Source organism: Mixophyes fleayi, chromosome 4 (genome assembly GCF_038048845.1).
Source record: "Mixophyes fleayi isolate aMixFle1 chromosome 4, aMixFle1.hap1, whole genome shotgun sequence".
Lineage (NCBI taxonomy): Eukaryota > Metazoa > Chordata > Amphibia > Anura > Limnodynastidae > Mixophyes > Mixophyes fleayi.
Genome location: NC_134405.1, coordinates 23883673 through 23904935, shown reverse-complemented (window position 1 = coordinate 23904935; position 21263 = coordinate 23883673). Strand labels below are relative to the sequence as shown.

The 21263-nt window shown below is 40.4% G+C and overlaps 1 protein-coding gene across 2 annotated transcripts in view; it reads right to left on the bottom strand.

The window, feature by feature from the left end:
- Positions 1-13316, bottom strand: part of LOC142151115 (uncharacterized) — a 64271-nt gene extending 50955 nt beyond the window's left edge. For both annotated transcript variants that reach the window (XM_075206444.1, XM_075206446.1), the window contains exon 1: positions 13254-13316. In XM_075206444.1, the coding sequence (XP_075062545.1) occupies positions 13254-13293 (40 nt within the window). In that variant the 5' untranslated portion in view covers positions 13294-13316. The remainder of the gene's footprint in view (positions 1-13253) is intronic.
- Positions 13317-21263: the final 7947 nt, after the last annotated feature.

The following is a 21263-nucleotide window of genomic DNA, read 5'->3' as shown; positions in this document are numbered from 1 at the left end:
AAAACAACCCTTAACAAATAACGGTCAACCTGCTCTCACTAGACCCATGGGAACAAAAATCATTGAAGTGCATTACATTCAATTGTATAGTTTGGGATTTTCCCATGTAATAATTTTTTAAAGACGGGCACCACAAGACAAGCTTAATGGTAACGTACGTTTTTAGCATATACTATATTTTAAGTGTATCTTACTCAAATGTGAAAATAACAGATGTTTAAATAACAGATGAAGTTAGAATTTGAGACAATTCTGTCTGATTATTAGCATTGCTAGTTAGCTACAAATGATGTAATAAATAGACTCTTCCACAACAAGATGATACAGGGTATCTGGATGTTAACAGAATAACATAAAACCAAATACTGCACACTGTGCTATGTGGTCTTTTCTCAATACAAAAAGTGATCTATACAGAATCACTAACCAAGTAGTAGATGGTTCTATATCACAATAGTCCAAGGAGTCATAGTGTGGTATGTTTGTTCCACTGGTACAGCGCTGATGGTATTACCAGAAAATCCAGTTATTTTGTAAATAATATTTTTACTGTGCTTAAAAAATCCTGTATATGCACTATGTGGTTTGTGAAAATGGCTTCCCCTTAGCTGACATCATTGGTAGAGCTGCCTAGACCGCATCATCATCATCATTTATTTATATAGCGCCACTAATTTCGCAGCCCTGTACAGAGAACTCACTCACATCAGTCCCTGCCCCATTGGAGCTTTGCCCCATTGGAGCTTACAGTCTTATTTTCCTAACATACACACACAGACAGACAGAGAGAGACTAAGGTCAATTTAATAGCAGCCAATTAACCTACGAGTTTGTTTTTGGAGTGTGGGAGGAAACCGGAGCACTCAGAGGAAACCCACGCAAACACAGGGAGAACATACAAACTCCCCACAGATAAGGCCATGGTCGGGAATTGAGCTCATGACCCCAGTGCTGTGAGGCAGAAGTGCTAACCACTAGGCCACCATTAAAAACATGAGCTTAAATAGCCCATGTGTTTTATTATACATGTAATTCATACACTGGAATCCATTCCTAAGATGGATTATGTTGGATCAAGAAAAGAAAATAGTAAGTATATCTCACCCTATACTACTGAAAAACATACAGTCTTGGCCAAAGGTTTTGAGAATGACATAAGCATTGATTTTCACAACGTTTGCTGCTTCAGTGTTTTTAGACCTTTTTGTCAGATGTTGCTATGGTATACTGAAGTAAAATTGCAAGCATTTCATAAGTGTCAAAGGCGTTTATTGACAATTACATTAAGTTTATGCAAAGAGTCAATATTTGGAGTGTTGACTCTTCTTTTTGAAGACCTCTGCAATTCGCCCTGACATTCTGTCAATCAATTTCTGGGCCACATACTGACTGATGGCTGCCCATTCTTGCCTAATCAATGCTTGGAGTTTGTCAGAATTTGTGTGTTTTTGCTTGTCCACCCGCCTCTTGAGGATTGACCACAAGTTCTCAATTAGATTAAGGTCTGGGGATTTTCCTGGCCATGGACCCAAAGTTTGATGTTTTTATCCCGAGCCACTTAGTTATCACTTTTGCCTTATGGTGAGGTGCTCCATCATGCTGGAAAATGCATTGTTCGTCATCAAACTGTTCTTAGATGGTTGGCAGAAGTTGCTCTTGGAGGATGTTTTGGTACCATTCTTTAATAATGGCTGTGTTCCTAGGCAAAATTGTGAGTGAGCCTACTCCCTTGGCTGACAAACAACCCCACACATCAATGGTTTCAGGATGCTTTACTGTTGGAATGACACAGGACTAATGGCAGCGCTCACCTTTCCATCTCCGAACAAACGATTTTCCAGATCCTGTAGAGAACTGGCTTCTTTGCTGGCCTTCTTGACACCAGGCCATCCTCCAAAAGTCTTCGCCTCACTGTGTGTGCAGATGCACTCACACCTGCCTGCTGCCATCCCTGAGAAAGCTCTGCACTGGTGGTGCCCCAATCCTGCAGTTCAATCAACTTTAGGAGATGGTCTGGATGCTTCCTGGATGTTCTTAGGTGCCCTGAAGCCTTCTTTACAACTATTGAACCTCTCTTCTTGAAGTTCTTGATGATCCGATAAATGGTTGATTTAGTTGCAATCTTAGTAGCAGCAATATCCTTGCCAATGAAGCCTTTTTTGTGCAAAGGAATGATGACTGCATGTGTTTCCTTGCAGATAACCATTATTAACAGAGGAAGAACTTTTAAAGTTTCCAGTCTGTTTTTCTAAATCAATCAGCATGACAGAGTGATCTCCAGCCTTGTCCTCGTCAACACTCTCACCTGTGTTAACGAGAGAATTACTGACCTGATGTCAGCTGGTCCTTTTGTGAAAGAGCTGATATGCAGTGGAAATGTTGTATTGGGGATAAAGTTAATTGCTATGGCAAAGAGGGACTTTGAAATTAAGTGATCTCATCACTCTTCATGACATTCCGGAGTATATGCAAATTGGCATCATAAAAAATGAGGCCATGACTGTATTTATTATGCAAATAATAATAAGGGCAGTCTTTCATTATTACAGGGCTCTCTCTAATGTTATTACATTTATGAAAGAGACACTATTTAATTAGTTAAGAATCACAGTGCATTCATTTTTTTAGGTTACTGTAGTCTGCACATTGTTTATTTTTCCTTCTACTCACCAGGATTGGGTCCATCATGCCTAGGTGCAGGGGCCTGAATATTGGTTCGCCCTCTTATCCCCTCAGAGGGCAAGGACAGATGCTAAGTAACACGGCTAGATAATAAAGGGGAGGATGTTTTGTTTTTTTTAACAAATTTATTTTTCATTTTAACATGCCGACAGGTCAGATAGAGCTATCTCGCACTCACAACTACCACTGTTTTTCTGGGGGTTTATTTGGGGTACATAAATATGTTACATTAATACTATACAACTATAAGTAACTAAATAAGTACTATAAGTAAATAAATAATTACTATATTCAAAATGGTGGTGATGTGTTCGCTAGTAATAATAATCTCTATTAAATATGGGGAAAATTGTAAGCCATTCATTTGATTGTGGGGCTGGTGGGGGAAATAGGCCTATGTATTAAATGGGAATGCTATCAATTTAATGCTGAGGCTGGTGAGGGGTGAAATTGGTCCATTTATTATATGTGAATGCTATTAATTTAATGTCAAGGCTGCTTGGGAGAGGAATAGGTCAGTTTATTAAATAGGAATTGTATTAATTTAATGTCGGGTATAGTTGGGGATAAGGATGCTATAATGTCTGTCTGGTTTAGCGGTATGAGGACTAATTACTAAACATGGTAGCTATTAATTTAATGTCAGGGCTGTATCTGGGGAAATTATTCATATTTATTAAATATGAATGTATCATATCACCCAAGCACTGCCTAGACAAGGTCGTTATTCAAAACAAGCGTCAGAACAAGATGTAGACTTGTGAGGGAAACCACAGAGAGGCCAACTATCACTATGAAAGTGCTACAGAGATCAGTGACTGAGACTGTAGATATTTGGCCCCAATTCATAATACTATATTCCCAACAAACACCATCCAACCAGTGAAGTTTGAGGGTGGCAGTATCATGTTGTGAGGATGCTTTTCCTGGGCGCCTTGTTAAAACTGATGGATGGATGGATGGTGCCAGAAAAGAGGCAGATACTGCAAGACAACCAGCTTCAGTCTGCTGGAAAACTAAATATTGGGACAAAGTTCACCTTTCAGCAGGACAAAGATCCCAAACACAAGACTAAAGCAGCACCGCTGTGGATGAACAAAAAAAGATGAATGTTCAGCAACGCCCAGATCTCAATCCAATTTAGAATTTGAACCAACCTGAACACCCTGGAGCAAATCTGCAAGGAAGAATGTGTAACAATTCCTTCCATAGAGTGTGCAAACCTAACAGAAACATGCCCCAAAAGACTTAATAGAGCAAAAGGTGGTTCCAACAAGTAATAGTCTGTAGGTGTTGGATACCTATACAAACAGCATTTCTCAGTTTTTTATTGTTTTGTTTTTTTTAATCTACAGACAAATACTAAATTTTGTGTTCGAACATTTACTTTAACAGCCTACTGGTTTGCTATAAAAATACTGCCTGACACAATCTGTGTAAGTTTCATTTCTAATACAGACAAATCTGTTGACTGTTTAGGGGGATGAAAACTTTATCAAGTTGCTGTATCCAAATGCAAGAAAGCAGCTGAGCAATATAGAATATACCTGGGAATTTTCCATATCCTATAAATGAATAACTTCGATGGAGAATCACCCCCCAAGATAAAACATGCCCTTAAACTTGAGAAATGTGATTTTGCTAAGCTGACGCCATCTTGATGCCTTATAGCCATTTTGTTCTGTTATAGTTTAAATACACATTGGATGCATCTGTTTTGTAGGAGTAATTCATTATTTGCAAGGCTATGCTTATAATCTTGGACATAGCAGACAGGAGATAAGCCAGCCTTCCCCTGGGGAGTTTTCTTGTTGATAATGAGAGAATATACTAACATCTGTGTGAAGGGAACATTAGTGGTTAAAACCTTTTGGGGCGTAGTTTTCTGTAATACGTGACTTGTAACTAATAAAGCAGAGTTTATTGTACACTCAAACCATGCAGTGTATTTAATTCTCTCCAGCTGATGAGCTCATAACTGATAAACTGACACTTACAGGTGAACAATCTGATATAGATTCGACAGCATTGGAGGTACCACCGAGACTGCTGACCGAGCCAAGGACAGACAGAACTGGAGGTCACACTGGACACAGGACTCTGACTATAACCCGGGTGAGTAAAGTTTTCTACTCGTCAGGCTCCTCTGTTTAGAGCTTCCTCATGTCCGTCTAAGGTCTCAGGCACGCAGATCTGTAAGTCTCAGAATTATACAGTTACTAACAATTTGTTTATTGTAATTGTATTGGTAATTCGATTTCTGAAAGATGAGTAAATTTTAAGTGCATGTGTGATACACCATCCCCAGAACTTTGTCAAGAAGTTTAGAAAGAGTTTTCAGACCTTCGTCTCAGATACTGTCAGGCTATTCTGCACAGGGGCATCCAGAACCAGACATCTAGTGTCTGGAGTCTAAAGAACCAGACATCCAGTGTCTGGAGTCCAAAGAACCGAACATCCAGTGTCTGGAGTCCAAAGAACCGGACATCCAGTGTCTGGAGTCCAAAGAACCGGACATCCAGTGTAAGGAGTCCAAAGAATCAGACATCCACCCCAATGTGTCCACAGAACGGGACATTCCACTATTGGGACAACCCACAGAAACTAGACCAGAGTCTCTATTGGGACTCAAAAGTACTGTCACTATAGGGGAATATAGACAGTAAACAGATAGATGACAGCAACCCCCCCATAGAAATGTTGCGCAGATTTCTAGGATGTGTGGGGAGTAGGAGGTCTTGTCAAGAAAGCGGGGATAGCCAAAGAAGGAATTGACATGTGTTAATGGAGAAACAAGGGTGTTGCACATGGTAATGTGACAAGAACAAAGTGGTATTGATCCCAAACCCCAAGAGATAGTTTGAGGTGGCAAAGGAAAGTTAAGAGAACTGGAAAGTCACAAGATATGTGGATAGGCTAAATGTATCACAAGCTAAATTATGTAATGACTAAAATAATGAATCAAGTAGGTTGTGTACTAAAAATGTATGTTTGATGCTGCGCAGCTGAAGAGTGAAATGTGCCCCTCCCTTATTCTGTGTAAAAGATTTCAGTGTGTTGAGATAAAAAGGACTTTATTTTGTTATCAGGCAATATATGTAACATTGATAAAAATGTTTTTCAAGTATGTTTATATGTCCGGAGTGCGATAATAACATGTTGAAGCTAACTTGTATTTAGTCTAATGCTGGGACTTGTAGTTCCACAGCAGTAGGCTGGAAGATAACAGTTAATTTTTCTTTCTCTGTATGTGAGTTTTATCTCCGTCTTACTGTGTGTGAGGGAGATCCGTGTTTGTCTGTCTTGACCGTTTTACAAGAGACATGTTTCAAGGTTGAAAAAAATATTAGTGTCATTCAAAGGGGCTGTACTAGGTGATGATGAGAAAGGAGTGGCTTTGAACGCCCAGGTCTCGTCACTTTGACATTCCCTGTTTGTGAGATTAGTGACTGCCCCTTTGAGGAAATCAGGGCATGGAACGCATAGCGTCACAGTTAAGCTTTTAGCAGCTGTTCACTGCACAAAAATGTTTACTGGTTACCTGATAACGGTGTACTGATACTGACAAGAATGATAGTTACTGTAATTCCTAGTGAATAAATGTTAATCTCTATGCAAAAGTTTTTTTGTCTTTGCAGGTCTCCAGCTGCAAAGACCCATTAGGCAATCCAGATTGCATTGATCCAACTATCAATGAATAGAAGTTTGCAATATATTTTGGTCTACAGCCACAACAAACATAAGCATAGGCTAATGAAGGATTCAAAGAATGTAGACCCCGTTGAGTAATGATTACCTTGTTTTGGAAAGAGATATTAGAGTTTATGGGCTATTCGCATAGCAAATGCATGAACTAGGTAATTTTTCTGTATGTCGTAGAAGGTGAGAAGATATGTTTTTAAAGAGAAAATGAGAAATGGACTAACATAGTTGAATATGAAATAGTGTTTAGGTTTATTTTGGGTTTTTTTTAACCAAATTTCATATCAGATGGTTTGAAAGAAAGTAATGCAATGCAATGTCAAATTATGGTAGATAACAAAGGTTATTATTTTTTATTCTCATAATAGTTTTGAGTCAATCGGTGTTATAAAGGCATTCACTGCCCTTATTTACCGTGCTATAATCATCATATACTGTAAATACCTCTTTGTATCATGGTATGGTAATGCATTGATGGGAATTCAATGTCTGTACATAAATGAAAAAGCCTTAAAACTTTATGAGCTATTATCTGTGCTCCTGCAATAGCACTTCTGGATGATAGCAAGCCATTTATACTCTCCTCTGAGCAGAGCCAAATGTTTAACCAATTATAAGTTGAAGTAACTTCAGTGCCAGCACTGACTTTGCCAGATTATGACAAGCCTTTCACATTATTTTGATATAAAGTAAGTGGACATGCACAAGGAGTACTGACACAGATACATGGTCGCTAGCTAAGGTCACTTGCATGCTACTCTGCACAATTGGACCCAGTCATACGAGCGATGGCTGCAGCGGCCATCGTGTTTGGAAAAAGTACAGAAATTGTGCTAGGGCACCCAGTAACCCTAATGGTGCCACATGCGGTAACAGAAATTTTAAATCAATCACAAACAAAACACTTCTCAGCAGCCAGACTAAGTAGCACTGCTAACTCCCTGTAGCGTTACACTTAAGTGGTGCACAATGTTGAATCCTGCTGCCTTATTGCGCAAGTTTCAAAAGATGGGAGAAGTACCTGTATATATCGGGGTTCCCCTAGGGATTCCCCTAGGAAGCAAAAAAAATGCAAACACAAAATTTTTCTGAATATGATCGTGTAGAACTAATGAGACAAGGATCTTTGGTTTTATCTGACATAGATACACCGCTATCAAATGCAGACATCTTACGCTACCACATAGATGGTGTTTCTTATACAGGGTGTGCTGTAACCACACACACAGAAAGAGTGATTCAACAGAATCTACTGAGTCACATGTCAGCATAAGAAGCTGAATTAAAGGCCCTGACACTTGCATGCATATATGCAAAAGGACAAGGAGTAAACATTTACAATGATTCAAGTTATGCGTTTTTAAGTGCGCATGATTATAGCCCTATATAGAAAATTGGGGACTTTATAGGTTCAGCAAGCAAACCCGTCAACATGCTGAACATACCAGGGCACTGGTCAACGCATTGCAGCTGCCCTCCAAACTCAGTGATAAAGGTGAACACACACACAGAGACACTACCCTCGAAGCTGAGGGAAATAGACTGGTAGACCAGGCCGCACGAGAAGCCACCATAGCCCCAGTACCCCAAGGGAAGTCTATTTACATGGTGACCCCCTGACCCCAAATTTGAACGTACCACACTCCAACTTATGAAGCACTAGAAGTGCAAGGAGAGTGGTGTAAAGGTCAGCGTTTGTGTCTGTCAAAAGCCCTTTACCCCATTATGGCTAATATAGGGCATGAGAAAGTGCATCTGGAGAAAGATGCTATGGTTGCACTCACTAGCAGGTTATGGATAGCGCTAGGGTTTGTCCAAGCAGCACTGGAGTTAGTAGCAGGATGCTTAATCTGTGCATAGAATAACCTGGGTAAGTCTGTCCCATGGAAAACCACACCCCAGACACAGTATCCCTATAAGAGGATACATATAGACTATATACAACTTCCCAAATGCTCGGCCTTTGAGAATGTGCTAGTCTGTGTCGACCTCTTTAGTCACTGGCTGGAGACATGGCTGTATAGGAAAACAAATATTAAAGCAGTAGCCAAGAAACTTACGAGTGAGGTAATCTGCAGATATGGGGTACCAGAGGTCATTGTAAGTGACAGGGACACACTTTACGGGGCAAGGATTCCAGGAACTGTTAAAAGACAGGGGAATCATATCTGCCCTTCACACCCCTCACATACCCCAAAGTTCGGGATGTGTGGAGCATCTTAATGGTACTCTGCAATTGAAAATACTGAAAATAATGGCTGAAACAGGTCTGCCATGGATCTCAGTAGGAAACACTCCTAGGAAAGACACAGGTTTAGCACCAAATCAGATACTGTTTTGCCACAGCACACAGAACAGGCTGTTACTTTCCATAGCAACTACAGCATGTACATGGTGATTTGTTGAACTATGTTGCTTTATTATAGAAACAACTGACTGAAATACATGGTTAAGTGACTTCTTCCATTCCAGGCCCTAATTTTGATGCAGGTATCCATAAACTGCAACCGGGGGGACTGGGTGATCGTGAAAAAGCATGTCAGGAAGAGTCTTGAACCCAGATATGAGAGTCCTTACAAGGTCTTATTGACGACTCCCATGGTAGTGGAAGTACAGGGAAATGACACCTGAATACACGCATCCCACTGCAAGATCTTCAGACAAGGGGAGTCTGAGGAAAATGTATTTTACAAGTTTTTAAATGTCCAAGGGAGACCAGAGAGTGGTGTTCATTGATATAAGCAGGAGGAATATTGATTGCACATTATGTTACTTTGCTGTAGACTGTAGATGTGTACGTGATTTTTGCTATATAGATAGGGACTTGTAACTAATAAAGCAGAGTTTATTGTACACTCAAACCATGCAATGTATTTAATGCTCTCCAGCTGATGAGCTCATAACTGATAAACTGACACTTACAGGTGAACAATCTGATATAGATTCGACAAACTCAAATGAATACTAAATGTAATTTTGTGACAGTAGAGACGAATCATGAAAAACTGATAATGAGTAATGACAATATACCATAAATGTGGCAAATTTAGCCCTGGTCAACGTAACACGAGTGTATACACCAAGTGTATAAACATTCCATGTACCACAACAAAAGCAGGAATAGAACCAGCAAACAGGTCCTACTGAGCACAGACACAGGTTGTGTAGACTAAAGGAACAGCATGAAAAGTGTCAGTTTACAGAAGACACAGGCTGTATATACAGTACATACCCCATAGTAACATCAGGAATAGAACCAGTACACAGAAGACACAGGCTGTATATACAGTACATACCCCATAGTAACAGCAGGAATTGAACCAGTACACAAAAGACACAGGCGGTATATACTGTAGATATCCCATAGTATCAACCGGAATAGAACCAGTACATAGAAGACACAGGCTGTATATACAGTACATACCCCATAGTAACATCAGGAATAGAACCAGTACACAGAAGACACAGGCTGTATATACAGTACATACCCCATAGTAACATCAGGAATAGAACCAGTACATAGAAGACACAGACTGTATATACAGTACATACCCCATAGTAACATCAGGAATAGAACCAGTACATAGAAGACACAGACTGTATATACAGTACATACCCCATAGTAACATCAGGAATAGAACCAGTACACAGAAGACACAGGCTGTATATACAGTACATACCCAATAGTAACATCAGGAATAGAACCAGTACATAGAAGACACAGACTGTATATACAGTACATACCTCATAGTAACATCAGGAATAGAACCAGTACACAGAAGACACAGGCTGTATATACAGTACATACCTCATAGTAACATCAGGAATAGAACCAGTACATAGAAGACACAGACTGTATATACAGTACATACCTCATAGTAACATCATGAATAGAACCAGTACACAGAAGACACAGGCTGTATATACAGTACACAGAGCCGTAACGAGGGCGGTGCGGGCGGTGCCATCGCCCAGGGCGCAAGGCCAAGGGGGCGCAGCAGCCGCCCGCTACCTGCCTCTACCTTCAGCCCTTAAATTCCGCAGTGGAACGCATGTGCGTTCCACTAACAGGAAATTTGGCATTTGGAACGCATATGCGTTCCATTGCGGAACTTAGGGGATGAAGAATATCTCTCTCTTTCTGCCTTGTCTCGTTCTCCCTCTCTGCTCAGTCTGTGTGCCCTTCTCATGCTATAAGTGGGTTTCCGGCACCTGGCTTCCTGTTGTTAGGGTCCTGCACACTTTATCCCGAGGTGAAAAGGAAGTTCATAAGGAAGTAGGGTGAGTAGCACTGCGACATGTACAGTAGGGAGAAATGCTAGGTAAACTTTATTTAAAAGCAGAATTGTGTGAACTAGCATGATGGAAAGGATAATGTAACCGTAAGTCTGTTTTAAAATGATTTGACTTTTTAGCACATGTATGGTGCTTTATAACACAAACCTTAATTACTGCTTGGTATATTTTCCCAATAAGTGATATATTACCTTCTTTGTAACTTCACAGTTACTCGCTGTAATGTCATTTTACCCCGTTCAGTATGTAATTTTTTACACGACTGACGGCTCAGAGCTGGATGTCGGTGAGCTGGAGACAGTTTGGTTCTAATACTGCATCTAACTTTGATTTACTTACTTTCTTTGCCTCTGTGATGTTAAACAGCCAGTTTGTCTTGCTCCTCTATAATGTGTACAGTGGTTGCTTTTTAGTAAGATATACGACAGTAAGAGCGAGGTAAGAAGAGACTAGGGATTTGAAAGAGGAGGGGAGATCATCCATCTCTGTCCCCCGTAGTGCTTTAAACCTACCATCTGCAGGCAAGGACAGAAGTCACGGTTCAGGGTTAAAGTTCAGGTCAGTAGGTATTTTGTAATGGTGCTCAGACAGCAGACACAAGACTAGTATATTTTTCCCAGAACGTTCGTCACTCCCACTATCAGAGATATTCTGTATAGTATAAATCCCTTCAGGAAACTACATCCAATACAAACATCATTTGCACAATATAGCTCTTTTCATTCTTTCATTTATGCTTTTTTTTCAGGTTATCTGCACATTACTTTTGGCAATATTGTCAAAAATATTAGAATTATGGTTGCAATAATAATTTCCTTGCAAGAGTATGTTACACTTAAAGTCGAATTGAAGGAGGCAAAACCCAGCAATGACTACATTAGCTTTAAGGCAGCCCACAAACCAAAGAGAGGTGTTTCAATTATTGGGTTGAACACGAGACCATTAAACCTAATATCCAAGTTGCCTTGTATGAAAGTGCTGCTAGTAAGTTTCTCAAATGTATAAGTAAAAGTCCTAGAACTTGTAGATGCAATGTGAAATGTGTCAAGTTCTGACAAGTGCAAGCTATTGATTTATGTTATCAGTCATTTCAGGCTGAGGGGAGGCTGATGGCAGTGTCCTTCAAGTAGGATTACTGACAGGAAGTCTGCTGTGCATGGAAGAATATCTCCCACCCCCCATGATTACAACTTCAATAGCTTAATTTCTGATGAGCTCCTGACAGGGTGTGATGTGTGAATTGTAATTGTAAACAGCAGCTGCAGAGCCTGACGTTGCCTAAATCTGTACTTGTCTCTAGTTATGTGGACGTAGAACCTGAGTGTGTTTTCTAGTAAACGGTACAAAGGCCTGAGAGGACGACAGGTATGTGTGCACACTTTCTAATCCATGGTCTATGTTTTGTGCAGCTGGACGAAATGACAGGAACAATCCCACCGCTGTGTGTGTGTGTGTGTGTATATATATATATATATATATATATATATATATATATATATATATCATGCATTTGCAAATATGTGTAACAGAATTATTTCAGTAAAGTGCTAGCCACACCCACACATTAGGTTGGCCACACCCACTTGTCAAATGCCCCTCCCACTTAGATGGGGGGCGCCGGTGCCCTGTCTCGCCCAGGGCACTAAAATGTCTAGTTACGGCACTGACAGTACATACCCCATAGTAACATCAGGAATAGAACCAGTACACAGAAGACACAGACTGTATATACAGTACATACCCCATAGTAACATCAGGAATAGAACCAGTACACAGAAGACACAGGCTGTATATACAGTACATACCCCATAGTAACATCAGGAATAGAACCAGTACATAGAAGACACAGACTGTATATACAGTACATACCTCATAGTAACATCAGGAATAGAACCAGTACACAGAAGACACAGACTGTATATACAGTACATACCCCATAGTAATATCAGGAATAGAACCAGTACACAGAAGACACAGACTGTATATACAGTACAAACCCCATAGTAACATCAGGAATAGAACCAGTACATAGAAGACACAGACTGTATATACAGTACATACCCCATAGTAATATCAGGAATAGAACCAGTACACAGAAGACACAGGCTGTATATACAGTACATACCCCATAGTAACATCAGGAATAGAACCAGTACATAGAAGACACAGACTGTATATACAGTACATACCCCATAGTAACATCAGGAATAGAACCAGTACACAGAAGACACAGGCTGTATATACAGTACATACCTCATAGCAATATCAGGAATAGAACCAGTACATAGAAGACACAGACTGTATATACAGTACATACCCCATAGTAATATCAGGAATATAACCAGTACATAGAAGACACAGACTGTATATACAGTACATACCCCATAGTAACATCAGGTATAGAACCAGTACACAGAAGACACAGGCTGTATATACAGTACATACCCCATAGTAACATCAGGAATAGAACCAGTACATAGAAGACACAGACTGTATATACAGTACATACCCCATAGTAACATCAGGAATATAACCAGTACATAGAAGACACAGACTATATATACAGTACATACCCCATAGTAACAGCAAGTACACAACCAGCACACAGGACATAATGTTGAATTATTGAGCTGCACTGAGTGTGACAAAAAAGGGAACATGTATCTCTGCAAAATATATGATGACTTTCACTTCCTCTTTTCATTTAGTGAACTTGGAAAAACTTTTTGTGATAGATGCCACAATGGCAGTTTCAACACTTAACTGACACTTCGAATTGAATGGAAAATGCTCCTCTCATATCACTCTGGAGCTATTATGGTCCGAAAACTTTGCATGCAGCATGTTCATAGTAGCAATGTAACACTACCATAAGCAAAAAAAAAACATACATGCCTACTCTCACTGAAAGTTCAGGTGACACCTGGATCTTGCGGCTTAGAGGACACGATTGTGTTCATCACGCAGGAGCTATTATGCTCTGAGAACTTTGCATACAGCATGTTCATAGTAGCAATGTAACACTACCATAAGCGAAAAAAAACATACTTGCCTGCTTTCACTGAAAGTCCAGGTGACACCTGGATCTTGCTGCTTAGAGGACATGATTGTGTTCATCATGCAGCTATGGGAGTGCCTGATGAAGGAAATTACGCCATCAGGCCCCCGCACTTTCCCCTTTGACCTCCCCTCTGGGATCTCTTGCATGGGAAGTCCAAAAATGAGTTAGGCATGAGAAAAAAAATGTTGATAGTGTAAATCAGAGAATTTATTATAAGCATAGTTGCCTACTCTCCCGGAAAGTAGAGGAGACTCCCAAATTTCTGGCACCCTCCCGCATGCAGCATCCTTAGTTAGTTAACAGGATGGGGGTGGGGCTTAGTGATGCGTATTCCTGCATCATCGTGGCCCCGCCGCTGTTGGATTAAGGTAAAATTGTACTGCCTGGTTAGGGGGCGGGGCCAAGTGAAGCAATTCGATGAGCCACGCCTCCACACGCCCACCTGCCCCTTGGATCTCCCAGAGCGCTCCAACTAAAAGTTGGTAAGTATGATTATAAGCTTAACACAGTGATTAGTCAAATGGTGCCCAAAGATGCAGTGTGTGACACATTCCCACATGGGGTCTAACTACAGTGTACTGCATTGACACATTTTAATGAGCTACCTTGTATCAGTGTATTTCCTTTCGGTTAGTAAACAGTGCTTACAAAGACAGAGTGGCTTTACCATGCTCTGACCAATCAGAAAGAAGCAGCTCTGTATTGTATATAAGAAGCTGAGAGACCTCCTGGCTTGTTGTCAGTAGTGTTGTTGTTCCTTGCAGAGCAGGTTCTTGTTGCTGTCAAGGTTTTTTTCCCTACATGGATTAAAAGCTAGAGGAAGTATCTTTCCTTGAATATATTTGAGCAAAAATACAAAAGTGTTTTAATAAGTTATTTTGTCAAAGTGTCAGTATTTTTATTAAACAGTGTTTTTTGCAGGTGCACTATAGGTCCCAGCAGACTCTGGATGTAGTTCTACAAGAGCCAACATGTTGTGGCAGCCATGGGCAGGCATAACTCACAGCATGCAAGCCCTGGCAGCAGGACAGGGGGTATGGCCATGCCCCTGAGGCTGCCAAATGCTATAAAGCGCTAGGCTGCCCATTAGCAATCTCCCTTTCTGCAACATTCCCACCGGGGGACAGAGCCTTAAATTCGAAGCTGTATCACTGAAATTGGGGCAGTTGAGAGGTTTGGGTATGTTGGCACTTGTAGTTCTACAAGCACTAGTGCTTTTTACTAGAGATGTTCTCTGACCTCCGTGTTCTGGTTTTGGTTTTAGATCTGGATTAACTTCGTCTTTTGGTTTTGGTTTTGGTTTTGGAAACCCCTCCTCGCGTGTTTTGGTTTTGGATCTGTTTGTTTTAGAAAAATTGCTAAATTATGCTGAAATCACATAATTTTGGTCTTTTTTTTGTTCCTACATTATCATTAACCTCAATAACACTAATTTCAAGTCATTTGCAGTCAATTTTGACCACAATAGGTCACAATATTATTTTCATACACTTTCTGACAAAGACTGCAGCAACCTGGCTGGATGCTAAGCAGCAGAGCAACGACATAAACACACGGCAGTTCATAGCGCATCTAGGAAACATTGCCACACAACTTATGTAGACACAGGAATGGATATTACAACCGGAGTGACATTAGATGTGCTTCAGACAGACTGTGTCACGGATCATGTGGGCAGCATGGAATCTGTCATGTTGGAATACGCCACATTAAACAGAGATTTAAAGCAATATATAGATTCAGTTGAGGGGACCGTACTTAAATTAAAAGATGAGATCCCGGATTTAAGAGAGCACACGAAAGATACACTGCGCTTCAGAAGAATAATACAGAGGAGGCCATGAGGCAGACGATAAATATGTCCAGTTTAAAGTACAGCTAAGAGACCTGAGAAAACAAATGGGTTTGTCACCGGCCCCTGGATACTAATCTTTTGGAAGATCAAGATGAGGAGTTCGCCGTCATTCTGAGCACACGGCCGGTACAGTGAAACTGAGAATGGCTCATGAAATCAGTTATGGTTCTTTTGATCGCTCCACCCGTTCATTGGATAACTGTTGTAATTCTACAGCTAATACATAGTGACGAGTGCTACCCCCCTCTGGATGCATGCTTTTATCAGACCAAGACCAATCCAGGGTGCCCCGGCGGGTTGGAGATGGTGAACCCAGTGAAAAACAAAGTATGTGGTCACACGTACGAGAGACAACAAATCGAAAGTATGATTGAAAGCAAACTTCAGAAGGGTAAATTCGCCAGGTGTCCAAAATTTGTCTATGATCACTCTGACATGAGTATATCGGATCTTGTTCCAGACAATGCGCTAAAAAGCCATTGAAATGCACAGCAAGAAAGCAAGGTCATCACTGAGCTTCGAATCAGCCCCCCAATTCCCCAAAAATTATAAAATTGTTAGATACCTTTGACGTAAACTGCAGATTACAAACACTTTGTGCAATGATGAAACAGCAGCAAACTGGAAGGTAATACATATACACGTCTATTTAGACACCCATGGTTACATTATTTCTGCAAGCAACGTTGTTCTTTGTTAATAAAACTGTTGTCTTTATACCGTTCATAAAAATGAAATATAATCCTCCACCATTCTTTGGATATTGATAGTTGATAGTAGGATCAGATGGAGTTACAGCAGAGGTGTCACTAATTTTAGTCAATTTTTTTACAGTAGACAAGATAAGATGTCAAAATGTTGTGCTGAGTCATCTGCATCATCAATGGGTGTCTTTAATTTTTGCAAAGCACACAAAGATATATAGCACATGTAGGTAACATTGGTACACAGCTGTAGCTAAAAGGAAAAGTGGTGCAAGATGGGATTGTCCTTGGGCCCTCCCACCCACCGATATGTTGGATCTTAAAAAGGTCATGCACACTTTAACAACCCAAGCACTTCAGCGACAAGGATTACCCCTTTTATGGCTGATGTGCTTGGTTTGTTTGGGTCACCACAAAACAAGCTAACAATGAGCTGAAGGCACAGAAGGTAAAAGTGCTGTTAATGAACTCTACTTTTACAAGATGGTGTTGTCATCATCCTCAGCCTCATCCTCACCCTCATCAGTGTGTACATCATCCTTACACATTATTAATTCATCACCGTTGGAATCCACCATCACAGAAGTCTTTGTATTTTGATGTAATTGGCGGTAAAGGCCTTCCTCATGGAAATTGTACTTTATTTTTATGAACATCATCTTTTCCACATTTTGAGGAAGTAGCCTACTACGCTGATCGCTGGCAAAGTTCCCGGCTGTGCTGAATTTTTTTTCCAAGTACACACTGGAGGGTGGGGAGCTTTGGCAGTGCAAAGCGAGTTGGTACATGGGTCTCCAAATTTCCTTTTTTTTCCTCCCAGTGTGTAAAGGGACTGCCTGATGTGTATATTTTTATGCTGTCGTTAAAATAATCCTCCACCATCCTTTGGATGTTGAAAGTAGAATCAGGTGGCGTTATTGAAGAGGTGTCACTTTTTTTTGTCAATTCTTTTAGATCAGACCAGGGGGTAAATGTAGGAACCTCCGATTTTTTCAAATCGCCGGAAATCGGTAACTTTGCAGTGAAAATTTAAAGCAGTGATGGCTTGTAAAGGCAAACTTGCCTTTACAAGCCATCGCTGCTTTAAATTTTACCTGCAAAGTCGCCGATTTCCGGCGAGTTGAAAAAATCGGAGGTTCATACTAGGGATGTGCACCGGCGACTTTTGAGGTCTCGTGTTTTGTGTTTTGGATCCGGATTTTCGTTATTTTTGAGGTTCGGATTTGTCTCGCAAAACACTTGACGAAAGGTCTCGGTTCGGATTTAAGGTATTGGATTCGGATTTTTTTTGAAAAAAACATAAAAAGTTTAAAAATCAAGTTTTTGGGCTTATTTTCACTCCTAGGCTATTATTAACCTCAATAACATTCAATAACAAGCATTTCCACTAATTTACAGTGTATTCTGAACACCTCACAATATAGTTATTAGTCCAAAACGTTGCAACAAGGTATCTTTCTGGACTGCGTAGAGGAGTGGGTCACCACAATATATATTAAAAACCCTGAACTTTTATGATTCGCACCAATAAATGTACCTGGACTGCGTAGAGGAGTGGGTCACCACAATATATATTAAAAACCCTGAACTTTTATGATTCGCACCAATAAATGTACCTGGACTGCGTAGAGGAGTGGGTCACCACAATATCTTAAAAACCCCGAACTTTTATGAATCGCACCAATAAATGTACCTGGACTGCGTAGAGGAGTGGGTCACCACAATATATTAAAAACCCTGAACTTTTATGATTCGCACCAATAATTGTACCTGGACTGCGTAGAGGAGTGGGTCACCACAATATATTAAAAACCCTGAACTTTTATGATTCGCACCAATAATTGTACCTGGACTGCGTAGAGGAGTGGGTCACCACAATATATTAAAAACCCTGAACTTTTATGATTCGCACCAATAATTGTACCTGGACTGCGTAGAGGAGTGGGTCACCACAATATCTTAAAAACCCTGAACTTTTATGATTCGCACCAATAACTGTACCTGGACTGCGTAGAGGAGTGGGTCACCACAATATATTAAAAACCCTGAACTTTTATGATTCGCACCAATAATTGTACCTGGACTGCGTAGAGGAGTGGGTCACCACAATATCTTAAAAACCCTGAACTTTTATGATTCGCACCAATAATTGTACCTGGACTGCGTAGAGGAGTGGGTCACCACAATATCTTAAAAACCCTGAACTTTTATGATTCGCACCAATAATTGTACCTGGACTGCGTAGAGGAGTGGGTCAACACAATATATTAAAAACCCTGAACTTTTATGATTCGCACCAATAATTGTACCTGGACTGCGTAGAGGAGTGGGTCACCACAATATCTTAAAAACCCTGACCTTTTATGATTCGCACCAATAATTGTACCTGGACTGCGTAGAGGAGTGGGTCACCACAATATCTTAAAAACCCTGAACTTTTATGATTCGCACCAATAATTGTACCTGGACTGCGTAGAGGAGTGGGTCACCACAATATATTAAAAACCCTGAACTTTTATGATTCGCACCAATAATTGTACCTGGACTGCGTAGAGGAGTGGGTCACCACAATATATTAAAAACCCTGAACTTTTATGATTCGCACCAATAATTGTACCTGGACTGCGTAGAGGAGTGGGTCACCACAATATATTAAAAACCCTGAACTTTTATGATTCGCACCAATAATTGTACCTGGACTGCGTAGAGGAGTGGGTCACCACAATATCTTAAAAACCCTGAACTTTTATGATTCGCACCAAGAATTGTACCTGGACTGCGTAGAGGAGTGGGTCACCACAATATCTTAAAAACCCTGAACTTTTATGATTCGCACCAATAATTGTACCTGGACTGCGTAGAGGAGTGGGTCACCACAATATATTAAAAACCCTGAACTTTTATGATTCGCACCAATAATTGTACCTGGACTGCGTAGAGGAGTGGGTCACCACAATATCTTAAAAACCCTGAACTTTTATGATTCGCACCAATAATTGTACCTGGACTGCGTAGAGGAGTGGGCACTGGGCACCACAATAAAATATATAAAAAACCTTCAACAGATCTGCATTACACTACACATACGGCTGCTCCTCCATCCTCTCCATCATATACATGTTGGAGTTTTAGCGTGTGACAACCTCTTGTTTTTGATAATGTCAGTGCATTTGGAATATTTTTCAATTTGCCCCACACCACTGAATGTACTTTATCTATGATACGCAATACGCATCTATCTATCTTGACTGCGTAGTGTGGTGGCCCCGGTACACAATTTGGTACCGAGGCCACAATATAATTAAAAAACCCTCCACGTGTCTGAATTCCACCAAACAAGTATCTGGACTGCATAGTGGGGTGGCCCCGGTACCCAATTTGATACCGGGGCCACAATACCTCCTCCAAACATGGTACAGACAATTCGTCATTGAGATCCCAGACAGACAGGGTCAAAGTGTTATTGTTTGACTTTGTAAACCCAAAAAACTGTCCCTGTTGCACATAGTCGTGCAATGAAGACTGACTTTTTCATTTAAAGGCACGATCTTTCAAGTGTAGTGTTTGTAAGTCTAAGTCATATTATACTTTTGGTAAAATTGGTTTATTTTGTTCCTCTTTATGGTAATTAATTAGTAATAGAATTAAAGTATGAAATAGAATTAAAGTATGAAATAGAATTAAAGTATGAAATAGAATTAAAGTATGAAATAGAGTGGTATAGAGTTGTAGTGTGGTATAGATAGAGTGGTCCACACAATATAATAATAAAACACTCAACTGGTCTGAATTCCACCAAACAAGTATCTGGACTGCGTAGTGTGGTGGCCCCGGTACACAATTTGGTACCGAGGCCACAATATAATTAAAAAATTGGGCATCAACTGTCACCGTTGTTTAATATCTGATACACCTAAATATGGACTGCACAGTGGAGTGGCCCCGGTAGTAAATTTGGTGCCGGGGCCACAATACCTCCTCCAACTTCCAAGTGTAGTGTTTATAAAGACAGACAGCGTCGAAGTGTTATTAGTTGACTTTCTTAACCCTAAAATTGTCCCTGTTGCAAATATTCGTGCAATGGACAGTTACTTTTCTATTGAAAGACTCAAGCTTTCAAGTGTAGTGTTTATAAAATATAAACAACAATACAGTAGTTTTAGAGCACGTCAATACCTCTTGTTTTAAATTATGACAGGGCATTTTACTTTTGGTTTAATTTCTTGAATTTTTTTACATTTGGTTTTACTTTTTGAACATGGCAAACGACTGTTGATTGGTCATATAATGCAAAAAAAAAAGTTCCAAGATGGAATTGTCCTTGGGCCCTCACACCCACCCTTATGTTGTTGAAATAGGACATGCACACTTTAACAAACCAATCATTTCAGCGACAGGGCCTACCAAACAACTTTGGCTGAAATGATTGGTTTGTTTGGGCCCCCACACCAAAAAAGCTATTCATCTCTCCCTGTACAGACTAAACAGGCTCTACTGAGGCAAGATGTCGTCCTCATCCTCAACCTCTGATTTCTCTCCCCCTACAGTGTGTACTTCCTCCTCATCACACATTATCAATTCGTCCCCGCTGGACTCCACAACCACAGGTCCCTCTGTAGTATCTGGAGGGCAGTGCTGTACTTCATTGAGGAATTGATTATTCATTTTTATAAACATCATTTTTTCAACGTTGTGAGGAAGCAACCTCCTTCGCTGCTCACTGACCAGGTTCCCCGCTGCACTAAAAACTCTTTCCGAGTACACACTGGAGGGGGGACAACTCAGGTAAAATAGAGCCAGTTTGTACAGGGGCTTCCAAACTGCCTTTTTTTCCTGCCAGTAACAATATGGACTGTCTGACATGTCTACTTGGATGGTGTCAGCAAAGTAATCATCCACAATTTTTTCTATTGTGACAGCATCCAATGCAGCGAGAGTAGACATGTCTGCAATGGTTGGCAGG